This window comes from Platichthys flesus, chromosome 22 (assembly GCF_949316205.1).
Source record: "Platichthys flesus chromosome 22, fPlaFle2.1, whole genome shotgun sequence".
In the NCBI taxonomy this organism is placed as follows: Eukaryota; Metazoa; Chordata; class Actinopteri; order Pleuronectiformes; family Pleuronectidae; genus Platichthys; species Platichthys flesus.
The window spans coordinates 4,425,342-4,446,187 of record NC_084966.1 but is presented as its reverse complement, the minus strand read 5'-3'; the positions used below and the strand labels follow the sequence as shown (position 1 = coordinate 4,446,187).

Here is a 20,846-nt window from a genome sequence, read left to right as displayed (position 1 = left end):
CAAACTGTTCCCCCCACAGCCTCCGCACTGCAGCACGTTAATACACACTCTGATAAACAGGCTAATACTCGCGGCGGCAGCACTTTACGCGCCATTGAACGCAACACAGTAATCAGTGAAGCCAACACGTGGCTCAGTGTTTGTGTGTATGTGTGTGTGTGTGTTACATCGCATGTATACAACGAGCGTGTGTGCAGCAGAAAGGGCGAAGCTCAGCATTTTTATCTATATAAATAGAAAAGACTCACATTTACATCTTTGTGTTTGTGTGGGGGGGGGTAATTGTGGTTGTGTCTTTGTGAGGAACAAGTTTATTTATAGACGTTATGTAATGTGGAGGTTTTGGGAAAGTACGTTAGTGTGTTGATTTATTTCATGTATTGTGTCTTTAGCCATTCCGGTTGTTTTTGTCTTCAGAAGGATCTGATGATGCGGACAGGTGACACAACTCCCATCGTAGAAAATAAATGAACGAACCAAATGTTTAACAAATGAAATACTCCAGAAGAAAACCATGATCCTGGTGCCGAAGTTCTTCAAACTGTTATCCTGAGATACGTCATGGAGAGACTTTGGTACAGAATATAATCTCCTGGACCAAGCAGTGGCGGGTTAAGGATTTTTCTGAACCGGGGGCCACAGGGGGGCCGGTTATATGTCCCACATCCATGCACTATGAGCTTTACAGCCTTGAGTACGGAGCTTGAAAGTGCGTCATGCTCTTTCTTCTTCTGGTTTTATTTTCATGTCTCATATAGTTGGTATTTATTTCATAAATGAGACAAATACAGTTTGAAAGATGACAGAGAAACAAACAAAATGAAGGGTTAGGGTTAGGGAAACTAAAACACAGCTAATATCAGTGAATGTGTTTGTTCTGCATTGTGGCGCGATATATTTAAAGGTGTTGTCATATATTATGATCAGCTTCACATGGTAACACTAAACATCACAACTCTTTGGGCCATGACACACACACACACTCACACACTCACACACACACGCACACTCACACAGGGGAAAACACCCCTCGAACACCCAAAGATGAAAGGAGTCAGAAAACAACCACATCACATCTCCTTCAAAAACAAACATTTAATTATGGCGGCTCTGCTGCACCAGTGGCGGCCCAGCGGGTTTTGATGTGCGCCTCTAAATAGCGTTACATCGAAACCAGTAAGATTTTTTTACACCCCCCCCCCCCCCCCCCCCCCCAAAAAAAAGACACTCACAGCAAAGGAAAATGAAAAACAATTAAATTCTAATAGCGCCTCAACTTCTACACATCTGGAATTTCATCGTTTGTTGTTCCGTTCACTTCGAGCAGTAAAGTGCTATATTTGCTGTAATGTAAAATAAAGTGCCATCAAATAAGTTTAAAGTTAAATTAGAGAGAACAGTCTGTTTCTGAGGGGGGGGGGGGTAATTATTTTTGGGTCACTCATTGATGCCTGTGGTTGGGTGAAGCTCTATATCATGAGAGAAACTTTTCATTTCATCTTGAACATGTGTGTGAATCATGACAGACTCGTATTAATCAGACTTCACTGTGTGTTAGAGGGACACTGTGAAGGTTTGGGTCTCTTCTCCTTGAGCTGGACTATTTCACTTTTCTCTTGAAAATGTCAAATTTAATAAATGCGCGATAAACACTTTTTTGAGTTTTGATGCTACAGCCCCAGCCTCCCTGGGTTTTGACCCCGGCGCTGGCAGACCGACTAAAGCAGAAGTGAGAGTAAATGATCCTTTATCCTCTCTGTGGTTACATAAGGCTGCGGTGGCTCAATTCACGCTCTGTAAATAATTGTGTCATTGCACAGTGAGCGCGCTTCACCTCCCTGGATCTCACACCACGTCCAACATTTCTAACTTTGGTGACGGTCAAAAGAAACGACTGAAACTGATGAAACTATCACATCATACTTAAGCGTTTTCAACTCAATGAGCACACAGGTAGTGTTTTATCAAAATCTATTTTGAATTTAGTAACTTTATCATTTGGAAATGTCGTAATTTATATCAGTATATAAGTAGCCTTTGTATGATTCTTGAAATTTGAGAGGCTCTTTGTTTTTCTCGTCTATCAGAGACTGTTAAAAACTTTTACACCACACGTTTCTATAAAGGTTTAATTATATACCATTGTAACTGGAAAACACACAAACATTTAGCATAGATCCAAAGATGTCAGTGTTTTCTGTATATTATTAATATAAAAAGAATATAATATATATAAGTATATAAGTGTATAAGCCAAGTATATGTGTGGGATTCATTTGTCAACAATTTTATGTGGAATAATTTTACCATACATAAACAACTGCATTTCACATTGACTTTTATCCGGAAGCATTTTTATTTTTATTTATTTATTACACATTTTCTTGCTCGTTGGAGTATTTTATATGAGGAGAATGACAATATAGCCCATATTTACTAATCTGCGATGCTCAAACCATTGAGCGAGGCTAAGAAATGGAACTGAACGAGTCAGAAGAAGCTCTTGAGTCAATTCAAACACCTGATGCTTTGTCTCCATGACCCAGTGGAGAACAACAGTGTCATGGCCGCAGCCGATTCCTTGACCTCTTTACACAGTCTCCTCTGAGCTCATGTTGTAGCCTCGGCACAGTCCTCAGCCGCTGGAGTTGCCGGGGAAGCACAGCTGGCCCCGGGGCTGTGGGCTCCTGACACCAGCTGCAGACTCTTGTGCACAAGGAGCCACCAGGTGTCTGGGATTTCACGCTGCTTCCCTCCTCCACTGGTGTCTCGCCGCAGCCTGTTGAACCATTACTGGGTTGGATTAACACCGGCTGTTCCTCCCGGTGCCACCACGGGCCCACGGCTCAGCACGCTCCGCTGGCCGCTGACTTGTGTCTCCCTCGCACGAGGAACAACAGCCTGCGTCTGGAGGAGAGTTCACTTTCTGCCTCTGTTTGGAACCTTTTGCTTCCTTCCCTCCGTCCTGGAATGAAGGAGGGAAGGAAGGAAGGAAGGAAGGAAACATGGCAGAGAAGGAAGGAAGGAAACATGGGAAACCTTCCTAACTTTCTTCCTTCCTTTCTTCAATTCCCTTCCCTTAGAAATGCCCTCAAGGGACAAATAAAGTTGTTTTCAAATTGAATTGAATTTCCCTCTTCCTCTTTACTTCTCTCCTTTTTAACTCCTTCGTTCCTACGTCATTCTTTCCTCCCTCCTTCTCTCCTCAATGTCTTTCTGTCCTCACTTCCTTCCTTCCTTCCTTTCATCCTTCTCTCCTAAATGTCTTTCGTTCCTTCCTCCCTTCCTTCCTTCCTTCCTCCCTTCCTTCCTTCCTTTCATCCTTCTCTCCTAAATGTCTTTCCTTCCTTCCTTCCTTCCTCCCTTCCTTCCTTCCTTCCTTCCTTCCTTCCTCCCTTCCTCCCTCCCTTCCTTCCTTCCTTCTCTTCTACAATTTCTCACTTCCTTCTCACTTAACATTCTTTCCTTCATCCCTTCTTTACTAAATGTCTGTCCGTTTTTCCTTCCTTCCTCAATTGAATCATCAGTGTGTGAAACTTAACAGGGATGTAAACAAAGAAATAAAGTGTTCTCACAGAGACACACACACACACAAAAGATCCTTTCACACACGCCAGCACACACTGTGTGTAAGTGCGTTACAGTCAAACAAACATATATAAGCATGTTCATAAACACACACAGTCCTCAGACCAGACGTCCCCGTCTTCGCCGCGCAGACAACTGCAAACGATTACAACAGTTAGCGGTTCGGTGTTGCCAGCCAGCCACGCTGCCGGTTCATAATGCGATCGAACACAAATGTCATAACAGCCGAGCTTGAGACAAACAAGATGCAGGATGGAGCGGATGCCTGCACTGATGGAGTCAGGTCTGCACTGAAGTGGAGGAAGGAGAGAGCAGCTCGAGCAGGCAGACTTAACAAAGGAGCTGAGGAACTGAGGGAGGCTGCACATGTATTGAATCATGTGCCTGTTAAACAAACCCATATTTGCTTGTCTTTCTCTTAAGGCACTTGCTGCATATGGCTGTGTTCCTGTGCATCTGTGTAATCAGTGGGGTGTTTATCAAAGAAAGCCTCTGCATCCATGTTCACGTGTTATAGAAGCTTCACTTTATGTCCTTTTCTTCGCTTCCACTCAAGGCCTTTGGGTTTCTCCTCCATCCACCAGTCGTTTCATCCACTCCTCTCAGTTACCTTCCCCAGCAGCATACTGCACATCTGTCCCATCATGCATCGCTGCACCCTCAGTGTGTAAAAGCACCTTCTAGTTACCAGATCATCAGTTTGTTCAACTATAAACTATAAATAATAATAAATCCATCATGAATATTCTAATCCCTTGTGATCACGGCACAGGAAATGTCCAGAACGTCCAGATTCATCCGACACAAAAGAAGTTGACTGTGTAGAGCAGAGAGCAGGACAGGACGTGACACTGGTTCGGTTTGGACGGGACTCGGCAGGGGGGCCTTAACGGCTGCTGGACTGTGCACCTCCAACTGGATTAACTGGGAGAAGAGAACGCACAAGTGACTCCAGTAAGTTGAGTTGGCATGACATGAGTGTGTGTGTATAGATAGAACCCTCATCAGTGGCTGGGTGACACTCGTCCTGCTCTGACAAGTCCAAATATCAGCTGTGAAAAAGACGCATGGCCGAGCTGCGAGTGCATTTGAGTGAGAAAACACCAATCTCTCCTCAGACCGTTACTTTCACCGTTGCATCTTCAGCTGATAATCTGTGCAACACGTTCAATATTTCATTAAAAAACCTGCCAAATTATTAAAACCGGGTGTCAATATTTAATGTGCATCTGTGTTTGTGTAGCATGACAATTTAATTTCATGTTGCAGTCCATGGGGTGTTTGTGTGCCTCGGATACAAAGACGCTAGTTGTGCAGCTACTAATATTAAGTTTTCATTGGAGTGGTGGTTGACTGGTTGATCCAGATTGAAGTGAATAACGTGATAAAGGACATTTAACATCAGCTCCAATCGCTCGCTGTTCAGTTGAGTTGAAGCCTGACACTTAAATTTCATTATACATATATATTCTTCTTAAACACAAGTTCAAGGGGTCGTGCTCTTGTAGCCCACTGCTCTGACCTCTATCAATCCAATGAGTCCACTTAGAAATATACCATTAAAACTGTTTTCATTTAAAACCGATGATGAAGAAGAAGAACGTGTGTTCCCTCCTTACACGGGGATTGACGACAGTCCAACTACATCTGTCTCCCTCTGTCTGTCCTCTTCCATCGCTCCTGTCGTCTGTCTTCCTGGCAGGCAGCAGTCTATCCTGCACCGGGACCGAAGCCTCCTCGGCAGACAGTGGACCTAATTTCATTAATTATAAACCAATATGCTGCTGGCAGCCCCTCTGGAGAGGACTTTACCCAGCGCTGGCATCTGCTCAGCCCAAACACAGCGAGGGATGAAGGGATGGAGGGAGGAGAAAACAAGGACATCTCTGACTCCCGCCATGGGTGAAGCCTGGTGCTGTGCAGGGGGACGGATGGGGAGTGGAGGAGGTGGAATTCAAAAGTTCATGTTTCCGACATGTAAGCTTAAAGCTGCGTGTTTAACGTCATGAGAGACTTTTCATGTTTATCGCTGATACATCCAGATGCCAATTATAGTTAGTTTGAATGAAATGTCCTCTAAAGTCACCATCAGACCAACAAAGGAATTAGAAAGAGGTGAAGAGGAAACAAAGAAGCTGAAGCTGTTAATTCATCCACACACATGCATTTAAAGTGCAAAAGCATGTCACCAAAGTGAAGCTGTTTACTACCTCGTCATTCATAAATTATACACACAAACACACACATTCTCACACACACAGTTTGCACACGATCGCTGATGAAGAAGAAATGTTTTTGACATCAATTACAAATAAAAAACAAAGGTTTAATAATCATTAAAAATGTTGTTACTTTGATTTAACGCAATTCAGCAATAGTGGAATTTAACATTTAAAAGATCTAACAAGTAAAAAAACATAAATAATGTGCGTTAAAGGCCAAATTAAAAAAAAATCTGGAAAGGGAAAAACACAGTGATGGAAAAATTTGACACACACAAACACACACACGCACACTCAAACACACACTCCTATTCATGCCCACTAACCTTTAGTCACGTAGGCCGCCTGTAATTTCAGCTTTTTGTCATTTGTTTACTCACATCTGTTTACTGTATTCTTTGTAATTATTTTTAACCTGTTCTATTTGCAGCGTGGCTCGATGGTGTAACTGGCCGGGCCCCGACTCCGAGCATGCTGGGAAAAGGTGAGCCACTTCCTGTATCGCAGAGCGGCTGTAATGTGATTTTCAGCTCTAATTGGAGTTAAGTCACTTTGTGTTGTAATGATGTTTGGCTCACGGAGCAGCAGACGCCGTCCATCAGCCAAATGAAATATTAATCTGACCTACCGCTGGATTACATGCGGGCGTGTGTGTGTTTGTGTGTTTGTGTGTGTGTGTGTCAGGAGACCTCCGTAGCGCACTGTGTGTCCATTGCCGCCACAAACACACACACACAAAAGGCAACAGACAAACACACACCCATATATTTGACCTACATTCACTATACACAAACAACAGGGTGTCAGGAGGGGCAGGGCAACAAATGTGCATGTGTGTGTGTGTTTGTGTGTGTGTGTGTGTTGCGGTGGAAACTCTGCAGGTGCACTGGGCTGTGAATCTAATGCAGAATTAGTGTTATCTTCCTGCCCAATAATTCATGACACCGCTTTCAAAAACGATAGCAGAGCGACTCGCCCCGTCGTCCCCTCGGTCTTTGTCAATCTCCCCGATGGATCATGTTTTATTCAAAGTGTCACATGGAGCAGAAACTAGTAAATAAGTACAGCTACAATTGGCAATCCGCTGGTTCGATTCCCAAAGGACTCTTAGACCTAATTTGAGCGAGAGACAGTATATAAAGGGAAGTGAGGTCATCATGACTTTGAGTATATACGTAACCTTTGTGAGAAGTTCTTTATGTATGTTCGAATAACATATCTTCAGTCTAACTCTATATATATATATATTATACAGTATACATCGATATATATCTTAACTTCAATTTGACCTCATCTTGATGCTGTGATGTCGAGGTTTATTTGAGGGTGTGTCTGTACTTTGTGACATTTTAAACTTAATGCTTCACGTGCCCCAGAATGCAGTACATTCCTTCACCTGATGGGGGCTGCGGACACATGTGGGTATACATTGGAGCCTGTATTCTAACAGACTGGATAAAAGATTGCCGATCCCCTTCCTCCTTCTGTCCTTAAAATGAAGCCAAATATATCCGGGGTATTAGACGCCATCTTGCAAATTTGGACCCAGAGTCTGCACACTAGCGATAAACAGGCTCGACCAATCGTGAGTCTGTCTTAGCTGTCAATCAGTTCAGTAAGAACCACCTGTGTGTACTTTTTAGCTTGGTCCCATCTGCTAACATTGAGGAGGCGGGACTTCTGACCTATATGGTAAAAGCACAATTTTTATTTCCACTTTGGTGCAGCAGTTCCTTCCTCTGCCACACGGGGCGATGGTCATTTCTGTCTGCTTGTCAATAAGGGAGAAACACTAGTGTTATGGAACATTCTGGTCTCAACCAGGAACAACCTGGAACCACACCCCTGAAAATAACCATCACAAGTCACGCTCTTTGAGATTACGTGATCCACTCATCACAGTTTTATGCTATATTCAATAAAGGAGGTGAACTCCAACAGCAAGGTCGAGCTAGCCTCTCTGTTAGTTCCCTGGCCCGAGCCCAGCTGAGTGTGTTTGCTTTATTATAGGTCAGCGTGTACACACCCACTAACTACAGCCAGGGCCCCAGCGTATAAAACCCTAAATAATATGTCTACATTTAGAGAAATCAATGGGTGTCGCTGTGGAATGCAACAATATTGTGGTGAAGCATTTGCACAAAAGAACAAACAACCGCTGGAGAAGGAGCCAGAGAAGGGACAATATGCTGAAGTCACGCTGATACGGGACAATGGGACTCAATGGGTTTGATTTATGGGAATAACAAATGATAATCTAGACGTCTATGAGATTATATGTCAGTGTTGGACTTTTTACAGTTGGTGTCACCTGAAATGTCGTCTTCACAAAGCCTCGCCACTCGGCAGCCATCTTTGGAAAATGCCAGGCAGCTATTTGGGGCTAAGAAAACAGGCTTCTATCTAAACGAGTGGCGACTGAGCCACAAATGAACTTTCAGTGGTCACCAGGACATAAAAGCTGCACGTATAGAATCACCAGACGTATAAAATCGGCTTAAATGGAACTCAGAATAAGAAATAAAATGTTTTGCGGCAAAACCTCTTTCCCGTCTCTTGAACTGATGCTGTGCTTATTGAAACAGTGACAAAGTTCTAATAGCATTCTGATGAGTACTATCTTTTCCTGCTGCTTATATATTATGTAGAGTTGGATGCTTCCCAGATTTTTCTATCCAGGAATTGTTGGGTGGTTTATTTCGGCAGTTTCCTTCCTCACATCCACAACCCAGCGGGTTCTCTGCTCAGACTCGTTCACAACAGCAACAACTTCTCTGCAGGATTCAGGTGAGTTTTTTTGTTTCTTTCATTTTTGCATCTGTCATTTGCATAGAAGTATTTAGCTCAATGGCTTCCATCCTTCTTCTTCTTTTTTTTTTGACATTCTGACACAAAAATAAAAGCACGGGGAGAACAATGAGATTATTGACATCTTAAAAATCATTTAACAGCTTCAACTTCAAGGTCCTGCTATTGTGTGTACTGATGAAGATTGATCGAGTAATGAGCAGCAGTCAAAACGTCTGTTGTGGAGGAAATGAAGGCCTAATTATTTCTATGATGACTTTTTTTTTACTTTGACTTCCTACATTTTCAGACAATTATCTGTAGTTTCTACAGGCTTGTTACTTTTGTTTTAAAACAGAAAGAGAAAGACAATTGCAGACAACAAAGAAGAAGAAGAAGAAGAAGAAGAAGAAGAAGAAGAAGAAGAAGAAGAAGAAGAAGAAGAAGAAGAAGAAGAAGAAGAAGAAGAAGAAGAAGAAGAAGAAGAAGAAGAAGAAGAAGAAGAAGAAGAAGAAGAAGAAGAAGAAGAAGAAGAAGAAGAAGAAGAAGAAGAAGAAGAAGAAGAAGAAGAAGAAGAAGAAGAAGAAGAAGAAGAAGAAGAAGAAGAAGAAGAAGATACTTTATTCCGCTTCACATTTACTCTTGGACAAATACTTTCTTGCTTCTAACCCCTGTATGTATTGTTTTTTATTTGATTTGAAGTAGGATTTTAATTGAAATAGTCATTGAACTATATTAATGTGATATAAGGTTAATACAGATGCAGTCGGTAGAAGTGACCCTCAGAGGAGTACTTTCTACTTTTATACTTTAAGTACATTTAAGAGCCTGTCCCTTTATACTTGGGTAAAGAGGTTGAATCAATGCGTATACTTTTACTTAAGTAGCTGTACTTTTTGCCACCTTTGACGACTGCATGTTCTCACATCCACACTCCACATGTCTCCGTGGATCATCGTCTCGGGTGAAGTTCTGTGATTGTAACGTACACAGAGGGGGGGAGGTCTGCAGTCACCTGAGTGTTCCCAGACATGAAGTGTTTACGACCGTGTCTTTCTCTTTCTCTCCCTCCCTCGCTTGCAAAAACACAGAAACGTCCACCGGCCTCGCTGCTGCTGCTTCATCTGGGTTCACACGAGCTATTTTGTCGAACCATCACATCTTACTCCGCCACCGCCTCCCCCCCACCCCCCACCCCCCGCCCAGCTAAACCCACTGCCATTTAGAATAACAGATGAATAAAAAGACGAGGCGGGGGGGGTGAACAGTAGACTGAAACCACAGTGGAACTCAGTAATGGTCAGCCAGGCCCACCACGCCTCAGCAAATGTTTGTCCAAACCTGTTATTTCTGGCATTGTACTGTCTCAAGGAGATCATTTTATTCTCCGAGAGGAATGCGGCAGCTATAAATAGTCTGCAGATGAAGGAGGGGAAATCAGAGATTTGTAGAGTAATTACAGAGCCGGAGCTGAACCCTTCTGTTATGGCTCATTTTTCATCAACCTCTGTCTCCACGACTGTCTGACTGACTGACCGACCGAGGTGAAGCGGACTTATTCTCAGCCGTACGAGCCGTCTGACCTGATATTTGACCTCACACTCCTCCGGGCTTTTCTCACGCGGCAAAGTCCCGGGACTGAAAATGGAATTTGGCCTTTTGTTCATCGTCAAACTCAAGAGAAGACGATGCCGATTAATGTGTCTGTGTCACGGATACAAAACAGGTTGATTTGAGGCTTAGACTGTATTTATAGACAAAGATGGATGACATGAAGCCAAGTCCTCTTGATCGCCCCCTGGGGGCAGACTGTAAATAAACCCCACCTCCTCCATGTTAACAGATTGGACATGGACCTTGGTTTTAATTGGTTATTTGAGGCTTAGATGATTTGATTTTCAGATTTGAACTACAGATGATCTAAAGAGTAATATAACCTTTTCACTTATCCACTTCACACTCTCAATGCATCTGCCACAAGTCATGTGTCACTTGTACTTGACCCATGAATGATGTAATGGATTACTTTGGTTTTCCTCGGTTGTGTCAAACCCTCCTGACGTGAACCAGTGCTGGTTCCTGGAGACGCTGAGGCTGATTGAGATTTAACTAATTCTGCTCTGGTCCGTTTCCTCCTCCAGAAGCAAAGCTCACGTCAGAGCCACGTTACTCACGTCCAGACATTTAATGGGAAAAGTTCAGAGTACAACATTAGGCGCTGGAAAGAGAGATAATGTGCCAATAACCTGGTCATATTGTTTGAATCAAGAGAAGTAGAAATGATAAATTATCATAAGGAAGGAGGAAGAAGAAGAAGATGTAAAAGGAAGGAAATGGAGAGGAAGGGGGAGGAAAAGAGGAAGCAGAGATAGAAGAGATAGTAGAATGAATAATAGAGGAGGACAAAGAAGAAGGGGGGAGAAGAAAGGAGGAGGAAGAAGGAGAAGTGGAAATAAACAGAAGAGGAGGAGGAAAGAAAGAGAAGACAACAAGAATATGAAAAAGAGCAGGAGAGAAAATGGAAAATAATAAACACCAAGAGCAGAACTAAAACGGCAAAAAAAATCAAATCCCCTCTTTCGCTGTCGGTGAAAACTCGGAGGAGTTGTGCTGACGGCACCGTGTGTGTCAAATGATCTTTGTGGAGAATAAAAGGACCTTTAGTTGGTAAATTGCTGTAATTATCAAACATGCCCTTCTCATTGTGCACAGTCAGAACTTCACCCCGGCAATTAAGAAAAAGCTGGAAATGAATGACAAGTAATGGTGTGGCCCGCATTACTCAGATGAGAGCAAACAATGTGGAGGAAGGAGGCTGGAGAGACGGGAATCGTGCACGACACAGAGGAGCTGCCGATTGGAAATGTCACAAGAGAAGCAGATCTCAAAAAGATGTTTGCAAATGTCTCCACGATGAATCTGCGTCTTCTCTGTGTCTCGGTGGCACGTTGTCTCCTGTGGTCTGAGGGAGGAGGAGGAAGAAGAGGAGGAGGAAGAGGTCAATCACAGTGTTTCACAGCTCTTCATCGCCAGCCATGGTGAAATTATACCTTTAGTGAGGAGTGGACGCAGCATCCGAGGAGGCCGGTTGAGAAAAGTAGTTCCTTGAAAAGTTTCTTAAAAAGTTAAAAGGATAATAATAATAATAATAATAACAATGAAGTCAACCCCTACACAACAGATTCTCCAAGCAGAGGGGTTTGTTTAGATCACATGTCTGATAGATGTTTGGTTATGGTTTTAATTTATGTTCCACTCACCTAGGTTTGGTAATTTTCTTATATAATACTGATGATTTGTTTACTATCTATCTATTTATCTCCCTATCTATATATTTATTTTTCTATCTCTCTATCTATCTATCTATCTTTCTCTTTTTCTATCTATCTATCTAATCACCGTTGCTGTGATTTACATGCAGCATGAGATTACTTATTTACTCGCAGGGAAATGACCCCTCCTTGTGGGGAATGTGTGGTACTTCTAACCAAAATCTTGAATGTATTATAATAATATATGAATATATATTAACAGAATATGATGCTTAGTGGCAAAGTGTTGAGAAGTTGTTGTTCAGAACTTTATGAAATATCTTTAACAACAACTTTGAATTAATGATTTTAATGTCTAATGCTATTTACACAATTCTTCATAGAATCAGAATCAGAATTATTTTTATTTCCATGTATATTTGCAACTACAGGAAATTGCCTTGGTGTGGTTGGTGCACTTTACAAACAACAATATAAAAACAACAAAATCGAACAATATAAACAACAATATAAAAAAACAACAATATACACAGTAAAAGAGTTACGTGCGGCTTTAGTCAAGCTCTGGCACATTGTTGATATCAAGTGATGTTTGCTTTGCTGCTTATTTATCAGATCAAGTTCACGGCAGTAACTCCTCCTCCCCTGACGTGTCACCTCCAGGAAACTGTCCCACCTCTGATGATACAAGCTGCAGGTTGCACTGAGTGTGTGTGTTTTATGTTTGTGCATCTTTACTGAACAGAGACACTAGACGGCAGCAGAGCACACAACTGAGCTAAGGTCAGATTGACAGTTTATAACTCTCTCCAGGGGACGGGCTCTGATCTGCCCTGAAGTAGCAGAACTGCTCAGCACCATTTTTGCATCTTATTGCTAATTGAGTACCAAAAAGCATTTATCACCAGCTGCAGTGTCCAGATGAGGAGATTTCATTCATTGACAAAATCGAGAACCACCTCAGGTTTTACAATTCCTCCTGAGACAAACCCAAACACATACGACACAGTATTATATATAATAAAGTTCAAAGTTCACACTGAGATATAAATTAATATCTCTGCTTTAAACCTTGTGTCCACCAAACACTCCCACACAAGGAAATAACCTTTGTATTGTTGTTTTTCCCGAACGGTACTCATTAAAAGCAGTTGTTTGTGTACAGTTGTATATCCTCATTGTGTGTCTGTGTGTACATTCTGCCGGAGGTATGTTCTGGCCCTGGCGCTCACAGTCTTTCTGAATGAGAAGCCTGTTGTTTTGCTGATACTGTGAGCGGTGACCTGGGGTTGCTAGCACGCCGCCGTGTTTTGATCAATAGTGATGAACCTGTGAAAAGCGGACAATAAGTCGGCATCACACTGTTGTGCGTCACTATACATTATGTGTTATGAAACCTACGACAATACTTTATGCTGTGCCATCACACAGCAACTTTATATAAAAGGACAGAGGACTACTGGACAGGAACTACTGAGCGGCAGTCCGGCCCCCAACAAATATAGCGATGGGAAAGGTAAGATTATTACGTGTCGCTACTAAAAGTTACAATAAAAGTTCACACGCGAGTCGAGACTAACTTTGACGAACGTTTACAGATCATATTCTACGAGGACAGGAATTTCCAGGGTCGGCACCATGAGAGCATGAGCGACTGTGCTGACCTGCACCCGTACTTCAACCGCTGCAACTCCATCCGGGTGGAGAGCGGCTGCTTCATGGTGTACGAAAGGCCCCAGTACCTGGGCCACCAGTACTTCCTCCGCCGGGGGGAGTACTCGGACAACCAGCGCATGATCGGCATCAACGACTGCATCCGCTCCTGCCGCATGATCCCCATGGTGAGAGGAGCATGGAGGAGATGATTGACAGTTTAAAGGAAACTCTAGGTGGAGTCAGAATCTTTGGTTTTAGCCTTTTAGGAACTTTCCTAATCTCTGCGTCATGCGTCTCCTTCCTCCTGCAGCATCGTGGCTCCTACAAGATCCGACTATATGAGCGTCCAGACATGTCCGGCCAGATGCAGGAGGTGAGCGACGACTGCCCCAACGTCCAGGACCGCCTGCGCATGTCCGACATCAACTCGTGCAACGTGGTCGACGGCCAGTGGCTGCTCTACGACCAGCCCAACTACCGCGGCCGGCCCTACTACCTGAGGCCCGGCGAGTACCGCAGATTCAGCGACTGGGGCGGCGCCAGCCCCCGGATCGGCTCGCTCAGGCGAGTCACCGACTTCAACTAGGAGTCCAGTGAACCTTCTTTCTCTGTCTGTTTTCCATAATAAATCTGCCCAGCTACAGCTCTGTATCTGAAAGTCGAATCCCTCCCGTGTGTGTTTGTGTTTTATTCCGGTTTCCACCTCGAATGATCCACTCATGAAATAATAACCTGGAATAATTAGTTTAAAACCTTTCACGTGATGTTTTCTCCACTTGACACACAAGTGATGAACCCAAAGAAAGCAGTCGACAGAACATTAGCTATCGTAAATCTTTATTGACAGTGTTTTACTGACTTCACATAAACAGACATCAGCTCTCTCACATGGAGATGCGTCTGATGGATCCCACCCTGGGACTGGAGCTGCCCCACTCGTTGAACCTCCTGTACTCCCCTCGGCGCATCAGGAACTGGCGTCCCCTGTAGTGGGGGTGCTCGTAGAAGATCCAGTGGCCGTCCATCACGTTGCAGGAGTAGACGTCGTTCATGTGGAAGCGTTCGAACAGGGAGGGGCAGTCGTCGGTCAGCTCCATCCTCTGGCCTCCAAACTCCGGTCGCTCGTAGATCATCATTTTGTGGGAGCCTTGGTTCTGAGGAGGAAACGGAGGAATTTAATCACCTGTAGGCTAAAATGTTTTTTAAAAGAAAGTGCATAACTCACCGTGGGGATCAGGCGGCACGATCTCACGCAGTCGTTGAATCCCATCCAGCGCTGGTAGTCGGGGTAGTCTCCCTTCCTCAGGAAGTACTGGTAGCCGGTGTAGCTGGGCCTCTCATAGACCATCCAGTCGCCGCTGTCCACTCGGATGGAGTTGCAGCGGCTGAAGTGCGAGTGCAGGTCGGAGCACTCGCTGCCGCACTCGTAGGAGCGGCCCTGGAAGTTCTTGTCCTCGTAGAAGATTATCTGAAAGTCAGAGGGAGATTCTTTCTAAATCAACACAGCTGTCGGCTCAGATTGAGAGAAACACACACATGTTGTACCACCGGTTAGAAACGGGTCCAGTTCACGGGGTGGGGTCCAAGCAGAGGAAAACAAGCAGCCTTACCTTACCCATAATGACGGCTAACCTCGGTCACACTGTAGCGGTCGCTGTGGGCGCCGTGCTGCCTTTATAACCCACAGATGACCCGGGTCATTGTGAGTCCAGACAATGAGTCGGCTCGTCAGCTCTTTTCTGGCAGCGCCACGTTGTTGTTGTTGTTTTGTGCGACAAAGCAAATCTGCTCACACACCGCCCCCCGCCCAGCCCCCACCCCCCTCCCTTTTCACCCTTTGAATTTGATCTAGTCGATGATGTAAATCTACAAATAAACTCAAACTTATTAAACTAATTTTGCACTGGACTGTTGTGAACTTCAGAGTTCGACTTTGGACAAAGTGGAAAAGAGAGAAACTCATTTTTTCTTTGTGTTCATTTCTCCAGCAGCACACGTTCTATTTGATAACACTCCTCCTTATGCACTTGATTATCAGGTTCAAGTTCAACCCTTCACATGATTCCATATTGAAATCCAGAGGGGACACAAACACTGACTTTTCCCCCCCGCTCATAGCCGCAGCTTTTATATGCTTTACAATTCACAGCCCATTGGTTCCTTCGTGTCAGCAGCGGCGTCCAGTTCTCTTGCTTTTGTTAGGGCCTCGACAGCCCCCCCCCCCCCACCCCCACCCCCCTCTCCCACACCCGTACTGTGGTATCCTCGGGGGGGCTGAGCTCCTACATGCTCAGTCGTCCGCACAGGACTCCAGAGAAGTGTCAGCATCGACACGTCAGTAAATCTGTCTTGATGGTTTTAGAATTTGAGTTTTGTGTGGAACAGTAATTCTACACAAGAAATACTCCACAGTGTAGTACCAGGCCGATACATGTATATCTGTTGCTAAATACATCTCTGTAATGTATAAAAATATTCTATATATCACAGAAAAAACTTATTTCTCATAGATGTATGACACAAGGACTCAAAACTTCATAATACAACTTTTGTGCTACAAATGTATTGTTTTCTTTATCTAGTGTAATGTAATATTTGTGTTATACTATAGTTAAATAAATATGATAATACATGTTACTGCAGTTTAAGGAACGCTCAGCTTTCATTGCCTGTCTCATTGCAGTAGCATTGAGTTCATGTAAATTAAATATATATATTCAAAAGAAATATATAAGATATTTTGCAAATGTTGGCATTTAAAGGTTTATTCATGAATCATTTAACAACACTAGATGTAATACGTATATTTGTGAACAGTTTGTGCTCAGCAGGGATTTGAGTGATATGAGCTGTAACATATTTTTATATTTGTATTTTTGACTTATATTCATATTTGTGTTTTATATAAGTTATCTAATACCTTCATCCCACTTGTGCACTTGTGTATTAGATCCACGTTTTGGGAGAATAACTTTATTTCTAGTGTTTCCTGTTTGTTCAGACTCTGGTCTATGTTCACTTAGATCTTCAGAAGTTCTTGACACAGAGATTCTGCAAATCAGTTTATTTGTTTATTGTGCGCATCACACAGTAAAAGAGGTAAATTCATTGTGGCTGGATTGCACAGTGCAACTGAACTACATGCAAACAATGCACAAAAATCACAGTTTCAGGGTAAAAACAAGGCTCTTTTTTTTTTCTCAGTTTGACAACTTGTTAATATGAATAAAATCACATCATCTGCAAAGCGTCTCGGTTTCAACCCGAGTCATTAGGAGTCTGTGATGCGTCGGATTGAGTTGAACCTCATGTCGTCGCTGCTCATCTCCCGGAGGTTCCTGTACTCGCCGGGCCTCAGGTAGAGCATCCGGCCCTCGTAGTTGGGCTGCTCGAACATCAGCCAGTGGCCGTCCACCACGTGGCAGGACTGCGTGTCCGACATGTGGTAGTGGTCCTGGATGGAGTCGCAGTCGTTGGTCAGTTCGTGAGCTTGGCCTTCGAAGTTCGGTCTCTCGTAGATCTTCATCCTGTACGGCCCCTTGTGCTGCAAGAGTGAGGGCAACAGATCCATGAAATGCATTGTATGTTACGCATCCTGATGCTTAAACCAACCATACTTGAATCTATCCTGTACTGCCTATATTCTAAATTCTCATATTTACCGCAGGGACAATGCGGCAAGACTGAATGCAGTCATTGAAGCCGATTGTGTTCTGATACTCGGGGTACTCTCCCTTGGTCAGGAGGTGCTGCTGCCCCGTGAAGTTGGGCTGGTCGTAGACCATGAACGTCCCGCTCTCCACCTTGCAGGAGCTGCAGCGGCTCAGGTGCGAGGAGATCTCAGAGCAGTCGCTGACGCACTCATACGAGCGGCCCTGGAAGTTTCTCTCCTCGAAGAAGACGATCTAGAGGGAAAGACACAGATCGGGTTCTTGGTTCATTGCAGAAGTTCTGTGCTGCAGTGATTCGGTCAATGTTTGTTGCATCGGACGCACACGTTACCTTTCCGCTCATGGTCAAGCTATTTGATTTGTGTTGTTCTCCTCACGGGTGCTCAGCCTTTTATGCATCATGTGACATGAAAAGAATCTGCCCCTTGATTGTATGAAATGAGCGAGTCAGCTTATCGACCCGGTCGCTACTGTATTATACATCACAGCTGTGAACTCTGCGCTCAGTCTGATTAAACTGTAGTGCTGTGGATTTCACAATGACAAAGCAAACTCTAGCTTTTGCAATACTTTTGTATTTTCTGCACCTTTATCTTCATCCCAGGACTCGACAGTGTGTCACAGATGCTGTTGCATGAAGGCAGCTGCATGATGGAACATTTTGGAAGAAGAACTAATACAATCTTCCTTATGCAGATGAAAAGTTGCAGCAACAACAGCTGCACAATAAAGACTTTAAAGGTTGAAACTCTACGTTTGACAGATTTAAATCTAATATAAAAAGGTTTTGCATGGATGAAAAATGTTTTTGAGCCTTATGAAAAACGTTTTGGTTGAAAATGAATTTAAAATCTCTGCAAAAACTGTTCTGTATTTGAGTTTTTCTTCAAGTTAAAGCTGCAGCGCTCTTTTTGACTGTGTTTCATATTTGGTCACTGTTTCACCCTGTGCATCAGGTTTGAACCCTTTTCAACTGTTCCTCTGAAAACTGGTGGAAATACAAGTTGTGACACTTTCTAACTTCAGTTCTGAAACTTGCAGTCTGTAACTTCAGAGCTGTGAATCTTGTGAATCGCTTCTTGTGATTTGTATCAGCGTGGTCCTGCAGCTCTGATCTAAAACCTAAGTTAGGATCCTTGTGAAGAGGCATTGATTTTATTAAATCAAGAATTATATCATATTCTTTAGCCCAGGAAAACATTATGCAATGCTCCAAATGTTGGATTCACTCATGATAACTTGTTTTATTAGATAGCAGCATTTTTTAGTTTCGAAAAATAACATGATATTTATCGCAAACCTGTCCCATGACTTCCTCACTCGTCTCAGTTCACCTTTAATTACAAATAGATTTACATCACGTTGCTCGAGGTTCTTAAGATGAAGACGAGTACAGATTCGTTTTACAACCCCTGTCAGATATTTTCAGTGCCTTTGATTTGTTTTAGACTCTGACCAAAACTTCTCCTCGTACAGAATGAGAGCAGCTCGGCATCATGGTATACCGGGGTTCGGGAGGTAGAGCGGGTGGTCCACTGACCAGAAAGTTAGTGGTTTGAACCTCAGTTCCTCCGTGCTGCTTTTTTAAGTTTCCCCCTAAGTAAACACAGAATGTGGTTTACACTGTAAAACTGTGGATAAAAATAGAAGAGAAAAGAGTACGTTTGCTTTTCACTGTGGTTTTTTCCCAGCATGCTCCTCAGAGGATCTACCCTTCCTGTAGAATATCAGCTTTACACACAAGGCTTATGAGTATGTTCATGATCTGAAGGAGATTTAATCTTGTGATCATAAATCATCTTTTTTTTAAGTTCCTCTACTTAATAGACAACAAATCCTGAATTTTAATCACAATGCTGTGATTCAAACTTACAAATTAATATCCACTAACAATGAATCTTGAAATAAAAAACAATACCTTGTTAATGTTGCCTCTTTAGTTTCAATGATACACTCAAAATATCCATTAGTATTATATAATTATAAATATGTGACAATATATTGTGCACTATGGTAACAAAATATATATTCTTTGTAATACCTCCATGATATTTTTGTGTATAGCTGTGATTTACATACTACAAACCAGTATAATGGAAAATCAGTACTATTGAGCCAGTTGTAATAAGACTAGGGGAAATACTTGGTTGATTTATCGAGCGTTGAAAACATATAAAATATTCATAATGAGAGGTGAGATGAGCTGATTCATCGGTAGCTTGAAAGTAAAGTCAATATGATAACAAATGTTGTTCTAAACCATTTATTGTGAATGGAAATTGGATTTTATTTTATTTTGATAGAAAGATTGTGATGTTTACCCAAGTTCAAAGAATCAAAGACAGCAAAAGAGATACTTGAAAATATGGTTTATTTTCCTTCTACACTTTGTTAGAATGAGTGACAATCAGCAAATGTCCATGATGCGACGCATGGAGCTGACTCGCATCACGTTGCTGGACTCCCGGAAGTTCCTGTGCTCGCCAGGCCTCACGTAGATCATGCGGCCCCTGAAGTTGGGCTGCTCGAACATCAGCCAGTGGCCGTCCATCACGTTGCAGGACTGGCAGTCGGCCATGAAGTAGCGGTCCTGCAGGTTCTCGCAGTCGTCCATCACCTCGTGCATCTGGCCCGAGAGGTTCTCCCTCTCGTAGATCTTCATCCTGAACTGTCCCCTGTGCTGCTGGACGAAGACAAGACGTGATAGCCCCATTTTCTACAGCCCCTCCCTTGTTCTGGATCACACTCAAACCAAACATCTCACCATAGGGATCATGCGGCAGGAGCGAATGGTGTCCATCATGGTCAAGCCGGTCATGCCAGTCATGCCCATCATGCTGCCCATGCGCTGGATGTCCTGGTACTCCCCCCTGCGCAGGAAGGCCTGGTTGCCCGTGAAGTTGTTGCGGTCGTACACCACGTAGCAGCCGTTGTCCACCCTGCAGGAGTTGCAGCGGGTGATGTGCATGTGGATGTCCGAGCAGTCGCTGCTGCACTCATAGGAGCGACCCTGGAAGTTCTTGTCCTCGTAGAAGATAATCTGCGTCAAAGAAAATGAGAGATATCAGCAAAGATTTATTAACGGGTGGAAACGACTTTACGGAAACAGTTTGAATCTATAAAACAATTGTACAACTCTGGATTTTCCGACATTACACAAACACATGAGGAGTATTACCCTGCCCATGGTGATGGTTTCACGTTTTTTCCTAAGTGACGGCATCCGAGCGTCTCTTTTATACAGTCTGAGCAGCCGACCACCTCACACACCTTTGTGCCAAACATTCTGACTCAGCAGCCGGTTCACGTGGGGCAGCATTCATCTTCCACACCACACGTGAATAGTTATTGTGGTATGTTGAATGTAGTTGAGGTCAGGTCAGGTCACATAAACAGAAACTGTATATAAACGATTATACATTTATTTATATTTCTGAATGATTCCAGGCCCAGACATTGTTTTTTTGTGGAATCTAGAAGGTTTTGTGCAGTTTCTCAAACGTCTTCAGTGTTTGGCCAAAGATCATCTTTAAGTTCTGATATTCACGCCACATATTTTTTATTAAAGATGATATATGAATACAATTATTTAAGCTTCTGGAAGCAAATATAAGCTACAATATAGTCCTGAGTTATTATTGCACATTCTG

General features: G+C 43.2%; 3 protein-coding genes across 4 annotated transcripts; 1 reads left to right on the top strand and 2 right to left on the bottom strand.

Moving 5' to 3' along the window:
- Nucleotides 1-13,277: 13,277 nt before the first annotated feature.
- Nucleotides 13,278-14,189, top strand: LOC133933611 (gamma-crystallin M2-like). The gene is made up of 3 exons (XM_062380744.1): nt 13,278-13,385; nt 13,468-13,710; nt 13,836-14,189. The coding sequence occupies exons 1-3, from the start codon at nt 13,377-13,379 to the stop codon at nt 14,109-14,111; spliced, it is 528 nt and encodes a 175-aa protein (XP_062236728.1). The 5' UTR covers nt 13,278-13,376; the 3' UTR covers nt 14,112-14,189.
- Nucleotides 14,190-14,345: 156 nt separating this feature from the next.
- Nucleotides 14,346-15,274, bottom strand: LOC133933613 (gamma-crystallin M2-like). Its single transcript, XM_062380747.1, has 3 exons — nt 15,136-15,274; nt 14,751-14,993; nt 14,346-14,679 (listed from the first exon to the last, which is right to left on the bottom strand). The coding sequence occupies exons 1-3, from the start codon at nt 15,142-15,144 to the stop codon at nt 14,410-14,412; spliced, it is 522 nt and encodes a 173-aa protein (XP_062236731.1). The 5' UTR covers nt 15,145-15,274; the 3' UTR covers nt 14,346-14,409.
- A 1,309-nt stretch (nt 15,275-16,583) lies between these two features.
- LOC133933612 (gamma-crystallin M3-like) lies at nt 16,584-20,439 on the bottom strand. Of its 2 annotated transcripts, XM_062380746.1 has the most exons (6): nt 20,375-20,439; nt 19,961-20,236; nt 19,609-19,876; nt 17,657-17,684; nt 17,188-17,410; nt 16,584-17,069 (listed from the first exon to the last, which is right to left on the bottom strand). In XM_062380746.1, the coding sequence occupies exons 1-6, from the start codon at nt 20,417-20,419 to the stop codon at nt 16,797-16,799; spliced, it is 1,113 nt and encodes a 370-aa protein (XP_062236730.1). In that variant the 5' UTR covers nt 20,420-20,439; the 3' UTR covers nt 16,584-16,796. The 2 variants fall into 2 exon arrangements, with proteins under 2 accessions (XP_062236730.1, XP_062236729.1); XM_062380745.1 differs by lacking the exons at nt 17,657-17,684; nt 19,609-19,876; nt 19,961-20,236; nt 20,375-20,439 and adding an exon at nt 17,528-17,624 and having other exon boundaries at nt 17,188-17,430.
- Nucleotides 20,440-20,846: the final 407 nt, after the last annotated feature.